Source organism: Xenopus laevis, chromosome 8L (genome assembly GCF_017654675.1).
Source record: "Xenopus laevis strain J_2021 chromosome 8L, Xenopus_laevis_v10.1, whole genome shotgun sequence".
In the NCBI taxonomy this organism is placed as follows: Eukaryota; Metazoa; Chordata; class Amphibia; order Anura; family Pipidae; genus Xenopus; species Xenopus laevis.
This window is the reverse complement of record NC_054385.1, coordinates 13,850,153-13,870,320: the sequence shown is the minus strand read 5'-3', so window position 1 is coordinate 13,870,320 and position 20,168 is coordinate 13,850,153. Positions and strand designations below refer to the sequence as shown.

The 20,168-nt window shown below is 43.1% G+C and overlaps 1 protein-coding gene across 3 annotated transcripts in view; it reads right to left on the bottom strand.

The window, feature by feature from the left end:
- Nucleotides 1-554: 554 nt before the first annotated feature.
- Nucleotides 555-20,168, bottom strand: part of slc6a8.L (solute carrier family 6 member 8 L homeolog) — a 38,992-nt gene continuing 19,378 nt past the window's right edge. For all 3 annotated transcript variants that reach the window (XM_041573212.1, XM_041573210.1, XM_041573211.1), the window contains exons 4-13: nt 17,230-17,362; nt 10,175-10,309; nt 8,884-8,987; nt 6,519-6,643; nt 6,259-6,371; nt 5,937-6,074; nt 5,578-5,680; nt 4,193-4,293; nt 3,248-3,418; nt 555-2,452 (exon numbers count right to left, since the gene is read on the bottom strand). In XM_041573212.1, coding sequence (XP_041429146.1) covers nt 2,315-2,452; nt 3,248-3,418; nt 4,193-4,293; nt 5,578-5,680; nt 5,937-6,074; nt 6,259-6,371; nt 6,519-6,643; nt 8,884-8,987; nt 10,175-10,309; nt 17,230-17,362 — 1,261 coding nt within the window. In that variant the 3' untranslated portion in view covers nt 555-2,314. The remainder of the gene's footprint in view (nt 2,453-3,247; nt 3,419-4,192; nt 4,294-5,577; nt 5,681-5,936; nt 6,075-6,258; nt 6,372-6,518; nt 6,644-8,883; nt 8,988-10,174; nt 10,310-17,229; nt 17,363-20,168) is intronic.

Here is a 20,168-nt window from a genome sequence, read left to right as displayed (position 1 = left end):
TGATTTATGTCTAATGTGCCCCTTATTTTTATCTAATGGGGGAAAAATCTTTCTCTGAGGAAGTCCAATAAGCCTTTGGGGTTTTCAAAATGATCACCTTCCTCCAACCATTGCCCCACAACCGGATATGGAGAATACTGCTGAGCCCTTCATACAAAATATAGCTTTTTTCCTATAAATAACATTATTATCTCTGTACAGCTTGTACACTGCAGCAAACAATATATATATATATTTATATATATATTATATATATATATATATATATATATATATATATAGATATATATATACATATATATATATATATATATATATATATATATATATATATATATATATATATATATATATATAGCGAAAGAGAGCTAGAGAGCAAGAAACAATATTAGAAATCTGCATGTTAAAAAAAACAAAAAGCCTTTCCGACCTTCTCAAATCCCTTTAGCTGCTGAAAGTGGAAGGCAAAACTATATGTACAACCCCTGCCTATGTGATTGCATTGCATTGCTGGTTTATATCAGGATTTTGGCAAGAAGCTTCTATTTGTTTTGAACTTCAAAAAAAAAAAAAAACAAAGATGCAGAGAGAGGAATGTCAATCTGGATTTGTAGTAGACAAGGTGGCAATGTCTGGAACGGGTTTTCGATCCAGTGTGTTGTACAGAATTCTCTGAAAGACTCTCAGTAGTCAAATTGAATAAATGTGGGTGAGAATAACTGTTCTACTGATATACATCATTGTCTCTTGAAGCAAATGGCTCATTTTCACATTGACAGCTGTAGCAGCAGTGACACATACCAGGAAGAGGAGTTGTTAATAGGTGCACATGCTTGTTAACACGGGCGGCAGGTCTTCTACACGTGTACAGTCAACGTCCATAGCCACCATACCGTATCCTCTAACAAATAAAAGTGCAAATTCGGGTTGTATGGCGCAATTCAACCTTGGTTAGAAGACAAGCAACCAGTGTTGGCAGTCAGATGGCACGACAAGATGGAACCGCAAGTAAACTCTGGCACACAATGGCACACAATCACTAGCGTTGCAGCGATGCGCGAGCCCTTCGTCGGGGGATTTGTCTTTCTCTAGCAGTACGATCTCTAATCCTTGACCTATTAGCTGTAATCTGAAGGCTGAAGTTGAGTTGCTTGGATCTACCTGCTTTGTGTTGGATGCAATAAGCTTAAAGCAGCAGTGCATTAACTCAATTTATCCGTTGCATATTATGGAAAATGACTAGGAATCTTCCAGACAAACACTAGACTATTATTGTGACTCTATCAGTGCTTTATAGCTGATAAAAGCCCCAGGTCTTTCCTCCTGGTCCGTCACCTCTCTACCCAAGATTTTATCGATTAAAAAGACAGGCCAAATAGTTTTGTCTTAAACACGGGCTGAAAGAGTCAAGAGATGCTTCCTGAATCTCTAAAATAAGATAAAGTCATTCTTCCTAGGCCAAACAACAGGGGGCACTCAGTTTACTCATTCATGATATTACGTAGCTAACTGCTCATACAATAAAATATACAATGATAAGAATAACTATTGCAAATTGCAAACATGCTCAGAAGAGCCCACATTTCTATTGAAGTTACAATTATACAACTGGATGTGAATGGGTTGGCCCCTGCTGCTGGGTGACAACCGGAGGGTAACTGCTACAGAACCCTGATATCTTTCCAGTAAGATAGAACACCCTTATGCTTCTGCCTTCTTCAGTTCAACTCCAGCCCTTCCTTACATCCCTAAGGAGCATAAATGCCTTTTAGTTAATGGATTGATAGTAGGAAGTACTTCGCAAATTCCAGGTTATTAACTGTAAGGTTAAAATGGCTCAATACATTAGGGACACTGTTTCCATGATAAAATCAAGGCTATAATCCCATTGGTCAATGGCTGTTAAGCAGTGGGATGTACATAAAATCCTGCAGGTTTGAATCGATGGGAATTAAAAAAACGACAACGGTATAAATCAGAGAAATAAGCTTGTTGTGATGTCAGATTTTGCTTACGGCTCCTCATTTAAATGCCACTCTCCTGCCAGATTGCACCTTACAGAATGGTGGGCTCTTTGCTTTAACTAAACTGCATCAATACGGAAAAGGAAAAGAGTCACAAGTTGTTTTTTTTTTGGTTGTGAATTCACATTTTGGGGGGTTGGGACTGTGGCCAAGAAGGCTTCAGCAGAACCAGAAGATGAGATGGAATTCGGCAGAGCAAGTCCTGGTGCTCAAGGTGATTAAAGTCGTCTTGGTTGAGAGTAAGATCTCATGGCTGCGGCTGGCTTGTGTGTTCACAAGGGGGATTCCGTTCACATGACGCTCTCAAAGATGATCACCCTATTGTCTGACACGGGGGTTAACGTGGTCAAGCTCTTGACATCTGTATCTGGCGCCATGTACTCCAAATGGTGGGCTCCCCATATAGGTTCCGTCAGATGCTGCCAACGCTGTGAAAGAGTGCCAAACATAAACAGTCATGCAACTGTCACACTGCAGAGGCCATAGGATGACCATGGACTTTGCTGATGAGCAAAGGTATATGGAAAATGATTCGGGTCTAAACTATGGGGCAGAGGGTGCTGGGGTAACTGTCGACTAGTTGGTGACTATTTTTATATTACTCTAATGTAGTGATCCCCAACCAATAGCTTGTGAGCAACATGTTGCTCACCAACCCCTTGGCTGTTGCTCCCAACACCTGCCTCAAAGCAGGTGCTTATTTTCAAATTCCAGGCTTGGAGGCAAGATATACTGCCAGAGTCTCCTGTAGGCTGCCAGTCCACATAGGAGCTACAATACCCAATCACAGCCCTTACTTGGCATAACAGGAACTTTTTTTAATGTTTGTGTTGCTCCCCAACTCTTTCTTATATTTGAATGTAGCTCATGGTTAAAAAAGGTTGGGGACCCCAGCTCTAATGTGTCTGTAACTTTATTTGAGGGTTAAAGGGGAGCCTTAACCAAATGTTACAAAGGTAGGGCATAAAACCAAAGAGTCTTGTCTAGAGGGGTTGGAGCTGCCATTCTATTATCCCCAATGGCAACATTTAATACTGTTTATGATATCTAAACACCCTATTTCTGCAGGAGGTAGCTCATCATCCAAGACTATGCTGTCCATCCTGCATTGCCTACATCACCTATGCTACTACAGATTACTAAATACTTCAAATACTGCCCATAAAACACTGTTTGTGTACAAAAAAAAGCCAATTTTTGGAAAAAGCATTCTTCCCATTTACCTCTCTCAATGATCCCTTGGCACGTGAGATTTTATACAAGAAGGTAACAGGAACACAAAGCATGGAAGACAAGGCAAAGCCCCAGCCAATGGCTTCCCCCCACCAGGGGTACGTGTAGCTGTTGTTGTACGTTAGAGGCTTATAGTTGATGAGGTTGAACAGAAATATGGCCTGGACAGGAGAAAGTTGATGAGTTAGTCATTTTATAACTTACTGACAACGGCAGTTGTACATTAGAACAGAATCCATTTGATACACTGGCACCTGCCAACAGTAAAGGCTATATTTAGTATTTACATCTATTGCTGCCAAAAAATGATATCACTATAATATTCCGGCATCTTGTATGCCTGTCAAACAACACTGGCAGCTGTAGGGCTCATCCTGCCCAGTGGGCTTTAGTTTAAAGGTTCGGGACCCCTTTTTCTGTTATACTGCATAAATGCCACAACGCCAAGGAAGCAGATATGGTGGTAGCACATTAAAGGAGAATTCAACCCTAAAGTTAAAAAACCCCTACCCCCCCTACCCTAGATAGACCCCTCCAGCCTAAGTGTTACCCCGGGCAAATGCCCCTAACGTTTTACTTACCCCTCTGTGCAGATTCAGACATCGAAGTTCACGTGCGCCATCTTCAGCCGCTTCAGTAATCGTTGGAATGAGACCGGCGTGTCGGCGCATGCGCAGTTGGAGCAATTTTCTGTCTTGCGACAACTGCGCATGCGCCGAAACTCACGAAAATTGCCGAAGCGCTAGTCTCATTCCAAAGATGGCGCCTGTGAACTCCCGATGCCTGAATCTGTACCGAGGGGTAAGTAAAACGTTAGGGCAATTGCCCAGGGTAACACTTAGGCTGGGGGGAGGAGGGAGGGGGTCTATGTAGGGTAAGGGGGTAACTTAAAGATGAACCACCTCTTTAAGAGAGAAAGAAGGCAGATGACTTACTAAACAGACAATTGGGGTGATGAAAGACCAGCACCACTTCATCCAGGGGAATGGACGATACCCAATCATGCGTGCAATGTCATCCATAAACCTGTCAGCACCTGTATGAACATCAAATACATCATAATATTAATGTCACTGTAATGCCTTACTGTAGAAGAGGCTGAACATTAGCAGCTTGTCAATTAAATGCTGAAATTTATATGGTTGTCTCTTGCTCTACTGCCCTGAATGCTGGAAAATCCACTGGCAAAAGGCCTGACTTTGAAGTGTCTTTATTGATAGGAAACCTTGCAGCTCCTTTACATTGTACTGTTAACAAGATTAATTCTCCTTTGGCTAAAGTGCCACCTTTTTATGTACCATGTCAGCAAATCCCAAGGACAGGGCTATATTAAGACTCTGATTTGGTTGCTGTCCCTGAGCGCATGCTCTGGATTAAAGCCAATGGCTGCAAATGACTTCACTCTATAATAAACAGGGAGAAAACGTTAGGGCAGAGACACACGCTCAGATTCGGGGAGATTAGACACCCAGCGACAAATCTCCTCCTCTTCGGGGCGACTAATCTCCCCGAACTGCCTCCCGCCGGCTAGAATGTAAATCACCGGCGGGGTGGCAATCGGTGCGCTTCTTTTTCCGAAGTCGTCCGAAGTTGCCTCACAAGGAAACTTCGGGCGACTTCAGAAAACAAAGTGCTCCGAGTGCCATCCTGCCGAAGATTTCGATTTTAGCCAGCGGGAGGCGGTTCGGGGAGATTAGTCGCTCGAATCTGCCCTAAAAGTGGTGGTTCACCTTTAAGTTAACTTTTAGTAGGTTATAGAATGGCTAATTCTAGGCAAGTTTTCAAATGGTCTTCATTTTTTCTTTTTTATAGTTTTTAAATGATTTGCCTTCTGACTCTTTCCAGCTTTCAACTGTCACTGACCCCATCTAAAAAAAAAAATACACGGGCCGATAAAAGCTGACAACAGACCGAGCAGACCGTGGAAGCCCGTCGGGGACCCCATGTATGGGGCCCCCGACGGGCTTCCACGATCGAGATCTGGCCGAAAGTCGGCCAGATTTCGATCGGATGGGACTAAAAATCCCGTCGGATCGCGGCCGCATCTGTTCGTTAATGCGGTCGCCCGTAAAGCCACCATTAGGATCCGATCATTGGGCCCTAGGGCCCACGATCGGATCAGCCCGATATTGCGCACCTGAAGGTGGGCATTTTGTGGAGAGATCCACTCGTTTGGCGACATCGCCAAACGAGCGGTTCTCTCCGTGTATGGCCACCTTTACAGACGTTCAACTGCTGGCCAAAGGGTGCTGCATTAGAATAAAAGGTTGATGTAGATGAGTGTGTGTCTTATTTCCACTTCAAAAACTGTGTTACTTACCATAAACCCAAGAAACCACCACGCACTGCCAGAAAGTCTGCCACAAGAGGGTCATCCCGCTAGCAGAATAGTAATCAAAGAGCTGGAAGACATACATTCCACCCTAGTGGGGAAAAGAAAGAAAGAAATGCATTAAAAATGCACCCCTAGCTGTAATATAGGAGTTCCGTGAGCATATAAAAGCTGTAGGCTGCAGGGTGCATGACTCTGAGGTTTATGTGATATACTGTTTTGCCAAACAGAGCCTCATGTAGGTTGCCAGTCCACATAGGGTCTACCAAATGGCCAATCACAACCCTTATTCTGCACCACCCATGAACATTTGGGGACCCCCACCTTAACATAATTCTGGACCTTACCTCCGTCAGCATCGACAGGTCAATGAGGAACATAATAGCACAGCAAATGGCCACAGCGATCTCTCGCTGAAAGCGGAAATAATAGCGGGCTGGAAGCAGATCCAAGATGGCGGTGATGAGCCCTTCCACACCAACAAACTGTAATCAGAAAACAAAAATGTTTTATGGGCTCAGAAACTGTGATATGATCTTCTCCTGCCAGTATGTTGGTGATACGCCACACCTAGCTAGGTCACGTTTAGAATATGTTTCCATTCAATGGAATGAGCTTTTAGGGAGCTGTCAATAGAATCTCCACCCCACTAGTCAAACATAGACATACCTGGCTATCCAAGCCCAGAAGTAGCAGCATGAAGAAGAACAGAGCAGACCAAAGTGGTGCCACGGGCATCAAACTCACGGCTCGTGGATATGCAATGAAAGCCAAACCTGGCCCTGCAAGTAAGAGATTTAACGGTCATGTAAAGGTAGTAAGTCTCACAACAGATATACAATGCTATATATTTTTTTCCCCATCTAACAGCATAATGTAATGGCTCACACTGGGCTCTAGGGCTATGACTATGTTTAGGAGGCGCCTACCTGACTCCGCCACTTTTGAAATATCCACCCCTTGTTCATTTGCCATGAAGCCAAGGATGGAAAAAACCACAAATCCTGCAAAGAAGCTGGTCCCACTGTTAATAACTGCGAGTATAAAGGCATCCCTGCACAGAGAGAAAGAGAGAGGTTGTTTATTGTACACATTCAGCTCAGCATATATCAGTTGTAGGCAAAACCTAGAACACATAGCTAGACATACTCTGGGCATTTCCACAAATGGCAGCAGGTCCCAGGGATGAACTAATCACACTGACAGACGCTCCGTTATTAGTGCCCTTATTACTGAGGGCACTGCCAATCACACCAGGAGTAGTTGCCCCTGCTAAAATACAGCTCCTCTGCACAAAGGTGCCACTTGTTTTTCTACATGTAGAGTCCATGCGACTGACCAAGACAACTGGCAGTTACAGCATTAGCCAGTGAGCCCCCTTTCCTGTAGAAGCGCACTCAGATCCGACGTATGGGGAGCAGATGCACAGGTTTTCTTGGCAGGAGGTTGCCAAGAAGACCTGTCCATATGCTGCAGGCACTCAGATCCACCTGTTGCTTTGGGTTAAAGGAGAACTAAAGCCTAACTAAAGAAGTAGCTAGAAATGTTGTACATTATGTTTTGTGCTTCTGTACCAGCCCAAGGCAACCACAGCCCTTTAGCAGTAAAGATCTGCACCTCCAAAGATGCCCCAGTAGCTCCCCATCTTCTTTTCTGTTGATTCAATGCACATGCTCTGTGCTGCTGTCACTTACTGAGCTTAGGGACCCACTCACAATATACAGTACACATAGGATAGAAATGTCACAATATAAGGCTGATTAGTAATTAATACAGATAATTACTACATGGCAGCACAGAAACCAGTGCATTTAGCATCAGAATTTAATAATCAGCACTGTAGCATCAGCCTATATTACAGACCAACCTCATTTTCTGCTGGATAATTAGTGACGACCCCTAAGCTTAGCTTCTCAACAGCTGCTCAGAGCCTACTGTGTCACAGACACTTTCCAAGATGGTGACCCCCTGTGACAAGTTTGAAGTCCTGGATCATTGCTGCTATTGACAAGCTGAAACTTTAGGCTGGTGCAAAAAGTTCAGCATATAAAAGATGGAATTTTTAGCCATATTCATTTTTAGGGTTCAGTTCTCCTTTAAGCTGCTTTGGTGCAGAAGAATGACAGAACAAGAGGAGAGCTTATGTTTGGTGAGCCCAGGCTGCAGGCAGAGTGTGTGACCATGCCATTGAACAATTCCGCCTGGTATGCACGGACACTATCCTAGGAGTGGGGTGTAATTCATGATCTGCATGGGGCATAACAGCTGGGGTGTCCCTTACAGCAGCTGCACCCAGCCAGCCATAAATCTGACTGTATAAAATACTAGGCACAAGCAGAGTTGCTCTACAAATAGGTAGAGGCTGAGAGATCTAGATCATATGATGCACAAACACGTGTCAAGGTATTTGTTTTCTCCAGCCACCTAATAAACATATAAGGCTTCCCTTCTAGCAAGGGATCACCAACCTCTCCAATCTGAGCCGGCTGCAAAATGACAACCATAGATGCCGGGAAGTTGGAGATGCTGGCAAGTTGGAGACCCATTCTCAACACTCGAAGATGATTGAGGATTGTTTTAGATTAAACTATGATGCTTTAAAACAGACAGGGACCATACAAACCCCAGGGAGGGACACATCCAACCCTTCTAGGACAAAGAAATACTATAACTTCCAGCATCCCCAAGAGCAGAAGAGCTTATGAGCACACGAAGTGGAAAGTGGTCACGGATGACCTATTTGAAAACAACTCTGCAGTTGGTCTTTTTTTTTGCATGCTTTTGAAACATGTCTCTTACTCTTCTGCCTTTCTTCTCCTTGGTTGCTAAGGATAGTTGCCCAGCAATTAGCAGTTTAAATGCTGAAAGGGACCAACAATATTATTTCCGTGCAAATGAGAGAAGAGGGCCTGCCTTTACCATCCAATAAGGGTTCAGAGGGGAACACATCCTCCCTAGGAGCCTCTCCTCCTTCATTAGGCCAGGCTTTTGGCATTCTCCTTAAGACATAGGACAAACAACCCTCTCTTGGAAGGAGCCGTCCTGAGCTAAAACAGGAGTTCTGTTTATCCCTGTCCTGCTTACACTTGGCAGCCGTTTGAATAAATTTCTTTGTGCTATGTTATGTTTTCCTGTTCTGCGAGGAAAAAAAGGCCGAATGTAAAGTGCAGATTATTGATATGACCTCACTGGTCTAGAAGAAGTAAACCGCAGGGCGTCATTTACGTGTAAGGAACCAAACACTGCATGGGATTGTGCATGAGCTGGAATACATACAGGGGAGAAACAACTTACTTGTAGCAGTCATTGTTGAAGCGATTGTAGCTGCCCAGAGCGGTCAGAGCTCCAAGTCCAATAGCGTAGGAAAAGAAAATCTGCGTGCCGGCATCAATCCACACCTAGCAGGAACAAACAGATTTGAAGCCCACCAGGAAAATCTATTCCAACAGATAAGGAGTACTAAACCCTAAAATGGAATAGGGTTTAAAATACTGATATACAGTACAGAGTTGGACTGGGATGCCAGGGGCCCACCAGAAAACCTTAGGCTGAGGGCCCACTTATCAAACTACTATATCTCCTCTCCTCACTCAACCTCTTTATTCTCCTAGTCTCTTTTCTCCACATATTATACTATATTCTTCCATCATTAAGCCTCTTTGTTCTCATAACGAAATAGGGAATGACCATGAAATAGGCCAAATGGTTAGAAGCAAGAGACCCACTGACACCTGGGCCCACCGGGAGTTTTACTGGTATCCCGGTGGGCCAGTCACTGCTGATATATTACTGTACTAGGCCAGAGGTCCTACTGCCCTATAACAGCGATTAGCCATTCTTGCATGGTTGGCCGCATCTTCTGATCTTGTTTGGCCAAGTTTGGAGTGTCCAAAATATTAACAGGGCTAGGAGTTTGTATGCCATCTAATGGGCACTCGAGTACCAATGGGATCTTGTCCCAAACCCCAAGGCACTATAGACTAATAATTAATAAAAAATTCTGTATCTCAAAGTCCATAAAAAGCAATGTTTATTAAACACTCATATTAAAAAATTACATCGAACTCGTCTAAATGGGTTCCCAATGGGTCAGAATGTAATTTTTTAATGTGAGCGCTTAATAAACATTGATTGTTATAGACTTTGAGATACTAGATTTTTTTGATAATTATTCATACATGTTTGGAGTGTCACAGACTCTGCACATGCTCAGTGTGCTCTGGGCTGCTACTAGGAATTTTTTGGGACCCCAGATCTCTGCTGAAGTGCTGTAGTGTCCTTGGGCTTCTACTGATGGTAGTTAATTCTTTGTTAGATTCAGTTTTCCTTTAAGTCCCACCTGTCTGGTTACACTTAACTGGTAGGGATGCACCTGCTTGAATTAATCCATGTTTACGAGATAGAGTATCGTACTCTATATGTTACTCTATGTTAACCATAACCCATGATAGTGTCAGATGGGGCCTCCAAAGAGATATGATTTTAAAGGCCCACTCTCTCAACAATTAGATGAGATCAGCGCTATAGGTATGGCGCATTTATACCGTGAAAAAACGACGTCCCTATGAGTGTAATGGATTCGTACCTGGGCGCTCCCAAGCTTTGACCAGTCAGGTTTCAGATAGTAAATGATGCCTTCAACAGCCCCTGGTAACATGGCACCTCGGACAAGGAGAATAAGCAGAACCACATATGGGAAAGTGGCTGTAAAATAGACGATCTGAAAGAAAGAACAAACCATTGTAGAGATTTACAGGGTGACAACGTATCAGCCCAAAGATTTATTGCCAGTGCCTATTGTTTGCCATCCCATGAAAACACCAATATGTTTGCTGAACGTAAGGAGCTCGAGGAGAGTAAAGGCCAATAAACACAATGCCAGGCTTCTAATGATTAACTCAAACAGAATTACTGATACATTCATTCATATCTTCAACTGCGATGAAAGATATGGAAAATGCCGTTTTTATAAAGATGATAAAGTGAGTTTTTATAGCAGTAAGTGGGAGCCTGTCCTAGCCAGCCAATCACATAAGTATGCTGATTCCACCCCCACATGCCTAGGTAGGGGGTGATGCTGCAGCCTGTAAATACAAAGGTTGCCTAAACTTGCCCTACAGGAACCTTTAAAGGAGAAGTTCACTGGAAAATGAAAAGTGTTGTGCATAGATATTTTTTATGTTTTCTAATATCTTTCTCGCTTTTCCAAGTATATTCTCACTTAAAAACGTGGCATGGTTACACTGCCACAAAAATATCAATGGATTACTGACCCCCAAAAACCGATGGCACCTCCTATGGGATCCGAGGGACATCTCCAGGGTGCCTATAGCTTGCAGCCCCACTGATGAATATTAAAGTGATATTATTGTCCTTAAAGGAGAAGGAAAGCTACCAAGACAGTTTATTGCCAATAGATTAGTCACAATAGTGCAGGCTATAACACTGTATTTATTCTGCAGAATGCTTTACCATACTTGAGTAAACAGCCCTAGAAGCTCTCTCTGTTTGTTTAGGATAGCAGCTGCCATATTAGCTTGGTATGACATCACTTTCTTCCTGAGTCTCTCCCTGTTCACTCATAGCTCTCAGTTCAGATTACAGCAGGGAGGGGAGGAGGGAGGGGGAAAAGGAAGGGGGAGAGAGGAGCAAACTGAGCATGCTCAAGCCCAAACCCTGGAGGTTTAAGCTGAAAACAGGAAGTCTGATACAGAATCCCATGAGTACACAATACAAGAAAAGAAATGCAGTGTTTCTTTTGACAGAGGATTCAGAGCAGCATTACTTTGAGGGTTTGCTGGTGTATTTATATAGACCTTTCTGATAAAGCTTACTTAGTTTTAGCCTTTCCTTCTCCTTTAAGGTAGTTAGTCTTGAATATACAAGGAATGGGTTAAAAATCAGCCGATCCCTACCCCAAACAGAATGGCATATAAAAGGAACCGAGGCAGTTTAACCAAACAAAAAGTATATTTTTTTCTTTATTCTGGACATTGAGGGACAAACCCTACACCTTGCTCATGATATTTGGCAAAACTGACCCTGTTTACCCAGAAAGCACATCAGGCGTGACTCAGGCCCCCTGCCCTTGCTACACGGTGCTCTTTTGTGGAGAGTGTGACTCACACGGCCGAACACTGGCCTTTCATCAGATCCTACGCTAGCAGAAATAAAGAAGGCTCTGTGACGGCACAGAGGGCTTGTGGGTTGTTATGAAAGGTTGACTTCTACTATGGCACAAAATATGGCTTGGCATTTCTCAGTACAGATATGCAGAACAACAAGGTTCTTTGTGACGCACAGGTGCCCACACTTGCTTGGTGCCAGAGCCTCATGCTGGTCTTTATACTAAATAAATCCCCAGGCTCTGTACCAGGTGGGAAGGAGGGGGTTTAAATATTTTGCCGACTGCTGTACTAGCCAAACCTTCAAAGCTTGAAGTCAAGCATTCCCATTGCTGTCATGCCTCAGGGAAACAAAAGCACCTATAGCCAACATTTACATGATAGCTTTGTATACTTATCTAGTTCATGGAATGAGTAGGGTGGGGAGCCTGTTAGGGCTATGGTGCGGGGGGGGCACAGATTTCTCCCAGTGAAAACAACAGAAATCAGTGCTGGTTGTAGCCTGTTTTGTATAGCTATGCATGAGTGCACTTATAGTACGTGCGTGCTTGTGTAACTGCTGAACAAATATGGAGAGCCACGCCACACTTCCTTGTGGGGGGGGGCGCCCAGACCCCAAACATTGGGGAGAATGCCTATTTGCTCTCCTAGATACACCTGAAAGCCCAACTTGAAGGTAAGTTAGATGAGGTTGAGTTAGGTGACATTTGGTAGAATGCTTATTATCTCTCCTTGATACATCTGAAAGCCCAACTTGAAGGTAAGTTAGATGAGGTTGAGTTAGGTGACATTTTGGGAGAATGCCTATTTGCTCTCCTAGATACACCTGAAAGCCCAACTTGAAGGTAAGTTAGATGAGGTTGAGTTAGGTGACATTTTGGTAGAATGCCTATTTACTCTCCTAGATACATCTGAAAGCCCAACTTGAAGGTAAGTTAGATGAGGTTGAGTTAGGTGACATTTGGGAGAATGCCTATTTGCTCTCCTAGATACACCTGAAAGCCCAACTTGAAGGTAAGTTAGATGAGGTTGAGTTAGGTGACATTTGGAGAGAATGCCTATTTGCTCTCCTAGATACATCAGAAAGCCCAACTTGAAGGTAAGTTAGGTAAGATTTGGGGTGAACATGTAGACCTAGACATTCTTGAAACCATGGGGCCCTGACCATCCAAGGCAGGCTTCAACTGAAAACATCTGACATGCCTATTGGTTTGGGCACTTTAAACCATTCTGCAATCCTGGTGGATGAGGATTATCAGGTGAAGGGAAGAGGAACCACAACCCTGATTGATCGAGTGGTCAGGCTAAATAAAAGGAACTGTCGAAAAGTTCCATACATGTATGGCATCTTTCCATTCAGCCTATGGGCTTATTTATTGGCCTGTGCTAGGTCACCTTCATTAACCACACTATCTCCCTTCCCCTGACTCCATCCTACGCACTCGTTATAAAAACTTCCCTTCTCTATAGGAGTTAATAGGAACCTTCATCGCCCCCTCCCCTTTATTTTCCCACTGCATTGCTCATTCTTTAGGGAAGAAATTTCCTATTGTTGAATGGGAACAACTGTAGGATGTGGCTGTGGTTGGATGGAGGCACGCGCTCCATTCATCAGCACCCCTCCCCCTCGTCTATGCTCAGTCCCAGGTCCCAAGGGGGTGCTGACCAGCAGATTTGCAGGACACCAGCTGGCACAAGCCAGGCTGAATAAGAGACTTGTTTAGCTCTAAGGTGCCAAGGAGAGCAGAAAGTTGGAGCTGTACGATAAATGTAGGTCACGTTTTCCCTATAGGGAGTTCAGCTCCATAGCTTTCCATACTCCATAGCGGATGTAGGAACACAAGGATAACATCATGTTACTATATATAAATATATATATTCTCCCCCCCCCGGCAGTGAAAGGGTTGTTCTGCATGACATCACGCCCAAGTTAAACACCCCATTGCCTATTGTTGCCAGCTGGGTAAACAGAAAAAAGACTGCATGGCTACCTCGAGTGTGACTGGGAGTTGGAAGCAGGATTCGCCAAAGTCCCCTATTTAAAAATAAAAAAAGACAAGTAGTGGAACAATACATAGAGTGCAGGTATGGTTGCATAAAAGGTGAGGACAGTTCTGTATGAGGTCATTTTAGTCAGACCCTATGATATTAACCAGCATTTTTTTCCCATAAGGATGCACACAGCAGTGCTGCAAGAGCAACAAGTATACTAAACTGTTCTAAGAACAAGCACACTGAACTGCTTTAGCAACAAGCACACTGAACTGCTTTAGCAACAAGCACACTGAACTGCTTTAGCTCGACTGCTTTTAGTTCAATAGCAAAATCTTGGGATTAAGTTGCAGGCTAATTCGGTAACCCTATTGCTCACCACCTGCTAGCCAGTAAATATAGTCCCTGAGCATGCTCACTTGCCACTAATGATTTCCTTGGGACCAATTGCTGGGGAAAGGAGAGAAGAGGTGACGTCAAGGGCAACTCAAGGACAAGGGCCCGCCCCTCGTCCTTTTAAACCATTAAAGCTCTGTTCATTCATTGCGGCCAAGCAGCGAAAGGCAGTTTGCAGAAAGAGTCAGTTTTCCTCCAGGTCTATTCATTAGCTGGCTTCTGCTGCATTTCAACTGCTTGAATTATAAAGAGCCAGAAATGTATAGATTTCAGCAGCAAATATAATTACAATTAACTTTAAATGCTAATAATTCTCTATTGGAATGTTGCATATATATATATATTTATATTTACACTAGAACCCCCATTTTACGTTTTTCAGGGGACCATAAAACATGGTGTAAAATCCAGAACAATGTATTTAAATAAATATTTTTAAATATTTAAATCAGGGGATGTATGGGATTCTACTGTATATATATATATATATATATATATATATATATATATATATATAATATATATATAATAGAGAGAGAGAGAGGGAGAGAGTCTGAAAGGCAGCTCACTCATCCATTAAAAAAGGCAAAAAAGGCCAGATGCTGCAGCATCCGTTATCCGTAAAATGATATCCAGAAAGCCCCACATTACGGAATGACTCCCATAGACCCAATTTTATCTAAATAATCCAGATTTTTAAAAAATAATTTCTCTGTAAAAATAAAACAGTAGCTTGTACTTGATCCCAACCAAGATATAATGATTCCTTATTGGAAGCAAAACCAGCCTATTGGGCTTATTTAATGTTTAAAATATTTTTCAGTTGATACGAAGATCAAAATTACAAAAAGATCAGTTATCTGGAAAATCCCGAGCATTCTGGATAACGGATACTATACCTGTACTATGAGCATGAAGGACACGGACATGGGACTGAATTTATTTGCAAAAAATCTAATGGTTAAAGTCGATGTTCCCCCAGAAAAGAGGAATGAAGCTGTACTGTACCCAGCAGACCCGGTGGCTGCATTGGGGATGATATACGGCTAGGGTCGCCACCTGGCCGGTAAAAATTATTGTTGATCCCAATGTTATTAATAGGGAAAAAAGACAAATACATAGGAAGGCCAGTATTTTATTCCAGAAAAGGTGGCAACCCTATATACGGCCTAGCAAGAGTTTAACTCCAATCTGAAAGGATAAGGGGCTCTTTTTTGCTTTGGGTCTCGGTAAATTTTAATTCCACCCTGTTCCCTAAAGGCAGTGATTGGCTGAGGATTTCAACCAATCGTTATCAATACAGAGAAGACCTTTGATTGAAATTGACATGAAGGTGAAGAGTAGAGAAGAATGCCATTAATCCCTAACCTTGCAGTGCAAGAGAGAACAGTGTATTATTAAGCAAAGAAAAACCCAACAACCCCCCCCTCCCCAGCGACCATATCACATAATGGAGTCTATGAAGCAAAGAGGTAACGTAGGAGATCAGCGCAATGACAACAAGGCTTTAGATGAGTGAGAGTGGAATTTTCCAGGCAATCTCATTTACATGATGTGGCGCACAGTCAGCAGCCATTCAAAGCCCTTGGTAACACACGGTGTGTTGGATTCATTGGCCATGAATTATTCTGACAGTCCAGTTTATTTCCAAACTCTCGGCGCCTCTCGCACGTCCTCCCCCAAGTTAACCAATTCCCCAGCACTCTCCCTGTGCAATGTGGAAGCAGACTATCTCTTACTGGCAGAGTAAATTAGAAACAGGTTGTTCACCTTTGCGTTAACTTTTGGTATGATGGAGAGAGTGGTATTCTGATATGTGATATTCGGGCGACTAAATCTCCCTGAATCTGAGCGTGTGTCTCTGCCCTTAGTGCTAAGTATAAGTGGCACAAGGCTGCACTATATTTAGCATAGTGCTCCAAGAGATTTTGGGGCTCCCAGAGAATAAGAACACCCGGTCCAGAGTTTCTTCTGAAACTTTGACTTGTATATATTGCAGATAAGCAAATGAATACAGCCTGTGAGGTCAGCCATGTTGCATACTGTTAGTTGTTGCTAAACTATAGCTCTCTCTGCGTCCTGTGTAGGGCATCACAATGCCCAATATCTATCAAGGAGGCCGTAGTGCAATAATAGCCAGTGGGAGGAAGCAGATTGGACAAAATCCAGGCAGAATCCAGCTTTCAAGAGCTTGGCATGAGCACTTAAACAAGCATGATAAATGCTATTTCACGGAATTAGCAGGGTTTAGTCCAGCTTTCTCACCGTGGGTGCTCTGTCATTACTAGAAAATAACCTATTAAAGCCATAAACAAGATCTCAATGTTCTTAATGCCGCATTCAGCGTACCAGGCAGGTACAGCTCCAGTCCCCATTTTTAACCCGCCGCTCAAAACCACTTATTTGCTAAATACCGTTAATGTACCCAGTGCCAAAACAAAAATAAAATGAAAATAAGGCAGGCTCATTTTGTAGGTCTTACAGTTTGCAATTGCCCTGCACGCAGTTCCTCCCCCTCGCCACATACTTCTAGACACGGCATTACAAGCGCCACAGGCTGGGCTTGGACATTGAAGAGTCTGCTCAAAATATATTTTTGTTTGGAAAAACACATTGGGCGAGCCAAGGTTTCAGTTTTGGCACAGACGCTCCTGGCTCTAGTAAATAGCTCGTCTATTTGTCTGGCTTATCCATTGGCACAAGCCCACCCGTGTAGGTGGAAAGTTACAAATTCCTATTCATGAAGAGTACAAAGTCGACGCCACTGGCAAGGGAGCAATGGGATTTAGCAATAACAAAACTGTCACGGACATGAGCAAAATAGACAAGAGTGGGTTCTAGCCCAGCAACCAATCAGATCTGAAAATACAACTGCTTACGGTGGCCATAGACGCACCGATAATAACAGTGTGTATATGGTGGAAGACGAGCCAATCGATATCAGCAGATGACCAGGAGATCGGTCAGCTCCTCGATTGGGCTGGCAGGAAAATTTTGACATCAGCCACCGATACAGGTAGAATTATATTGTTTTTACCTGTATATCTGACCATTCAGCTCTACACTTGTGCATCAAAACAATCTTTAACGTCTTTGGCCAAGTTAGTTAGCTTTTGGGTCTCCATACCTTTCCTGTGGATTTGACTCCTTTCCAGACGCAGAAGTAGACCAGCAGCCAACAGCCAATCAGACACAAGAGCAGCTCCCAGTTGATAGAACCTATGTCATCCAGTCCACTGGACAAACGCAGCACTTTGTTCCTGAAAGAATGATTACAGTGAGCACTCTGATGGGGACTGAGATGACGGAGTCTATGTTCCCTGAACAAGCCCTTCATTAATGCCTGGTGGTGGATGCCTTTGAGTGGAAAGCAAGTAGGATGGCCAGTCATGGAAGAGATATTCTTTTTTATTAGGACTGTTATTAAAATATGTGCATCAAATGCACAGCAGGGATATTTATATAGTAGGGTGCCATGCTGAATGTCCTAGCAAAAGCAATATTTTTTGATATTCTATAACAACACATCCACTAATCATGTTCAGGATCAACTCAATGAAAAGGAGCAATATGGCACCTGCCATCCTAAAAGACAAACAGGGAGAATTAATGCCCAAAAATATGGTGATCCATTTTGAAATTCAGTTTGGAAGGACAATAAAGGGGAGATTTTTTTCTGGCCACCTGGACTTCCTTTCTGCACTCTTTTCGCTCTGTTGGGGCATAGAAGAAATAGGGCATGGGATTTGTTACTAAAATGTGTTGGTCTTTTAGTCTGTAATTTTCTGTAGTCTTGAATTGGCAATTGGCAATGGCATTCCAAGGAAAGGGTTTTCCCACTGATACTCAATTGCCATGACATATAGGGTTAAAATAAGTATTTTGTCACCTAAAGTTTTGTAGATCCATGAGCAGGGGGCAAAAATCTTTAAATGAATCCCTTGCCCTCCCATTGACTGGAATGCTAAAAGTCCATACTTCTGTCTCAGGCAACTGTTGCTCAGGAAGAGAACCGGGAAGCATTTTCCAAGAAAGTCTTTTCCAATTATAGACATTTCCATTCAAGTCAAATGGGGGGGGGGGAATTTGAGGGATTTGTATTGCATTACTGCTAGTGGGACAGTGGGCATTGATGATCAACAGTTTGCCCCATGAGAATACTACTCTGATCAAAACTGCCAATGTTCCATATGACGGATAACAAAAATTAAAATGAGTATATATTGACTAATATTATTATTGGGCCATTTTTCACTACAACATAATTAGGTGCTCGGGGGATAGAATTAGACCTGCCAAAGTCACAGAGGTGGGGCGACCTGCCTAAAAAGCTGCCATAAGATTTAGTGGGGACAGGGGGTGAATATTGTATTTCTTTCCTACTAGAAATAGTGATTATCTGAACAATAATGCGGCCCTCAAAGACTTACTGCCAGTCTAGCAGGCCCGGACTGGCAATCTGTGTGTTCTGGCAAATGCCAGAGGGGCTGCCGTAAGATGCCCTAGACAGTCACTATTTAGTGGGCAGGCAGGGGGCTGTTTGGGCCTCTGTGTACCCAAAATGCCAGGGCCTATTTTGAATGCCAGTCCAGACCTGCAGTCTAGTAGCACATAGCGACCAATCTAATGCTGGCTTTCTTCTTGATAATTACTCTAGAACAATACAAGCCGACTGCTGATTGGCTGCGATCAGTTACTAGGCCAGGACAAATTTAGCCTGTGATCATGCATGGCCGTCGTTATGTCATCGCAGAATACTGCTCATAACCCTGGGAAAGTTCCAACATTCCCTTTTTATGAGGATGATCTTGTGTTTCAGCAGCAACACCCAACTGGGATGAGCAGATGCTTATACTGCAGCTGAAGCCCTATGCTTTGAATATGTATACCCCCATTATCCCTGCTGCTGAACTGTTCCAAACTCGTGCCAACCCCATTGATATGACTAAGATTTGCTTTGGGCACACTGATTACTGGGCACATAGTTTGCAGCAGTGTTGCAGCAGGGTAAAAACGAACTCTACGCCTGGGCAACGGCACCACCAGGCATTGCATGTTTATTACTCCTCATCGCGTAACAGTCTGACACCATATTTCTTAAAGAAAGAGCCATTCACCAATGCCCACTTTACACTAAAAAACGTCAGCAAGAAAAGGCAAAAGAAAATACATGGAATGATACAAAAAAAAAAATGAAAATAAAACAAAAAAAAAAATGGGAGAGACTTTTGTCAGGCTCACATGTTTCAGAATCATGCTAACAAGACCATCCCACCCTGCAGCTGCCAGCGGGAGGTCATTTTGATCCGCTCCTGTCCTGGGATTTGCTGGGGCGCAGTGCTCACGGGCACGCCTCCCCTACCGCCACTCGCTCGCAGCACTGCAAAAAAACATCATAGCAACAGAGAACGAACAACAGCACAGGAATTGAAGAACTGCATGACAGTCGGCAACTACAGTTATATCCACGATTTGCTCTCTAACTACAATCAGTCTTACAAATGATATTATTAGAGGGGAGACAGATGCCTATTTATAAAGTTTCCAATCACCATCAAGGGAATGGAGTGGCGATTCAGTGTTAAAATGAAATCACAGAACCTTAAAGGGGAAATAAACCTTACAACTCTAACTTCTTATAGATCTCCGGTGCAGGCAATATTCATGAGAATTTCTGCAGCTGATAATGGAAAATCAAAAGTAAGGTCATAGCAGCTATGTGGGTGTCTGTAGCATGAAGAATGATGTTGAATGCCTCCAACAATAATGACTTGAACAAACAGAAAAAAAAAGGAGGCAGCTGAATGAATTATGAAGCGGTGTTGCTTTAAGAATCCGGGTTGTGATGTTGCTAGACTACATTTCTCTAGACAACAAAGATAACATTCTTAAAATGGGCATTTACCACTTCTATGGAAGGTTTATGTCCCCTTTAATAAATTATTTCTTTTTAATGCATTAGTGGTGTTGCAATTAGTAGGCACGTGATATAGACTAGAGGGACTTGAAAGGGGGCTCCTATCCCATTGTATCTTGTGGAAGTACAGTCATTGAAAATTGGTAACA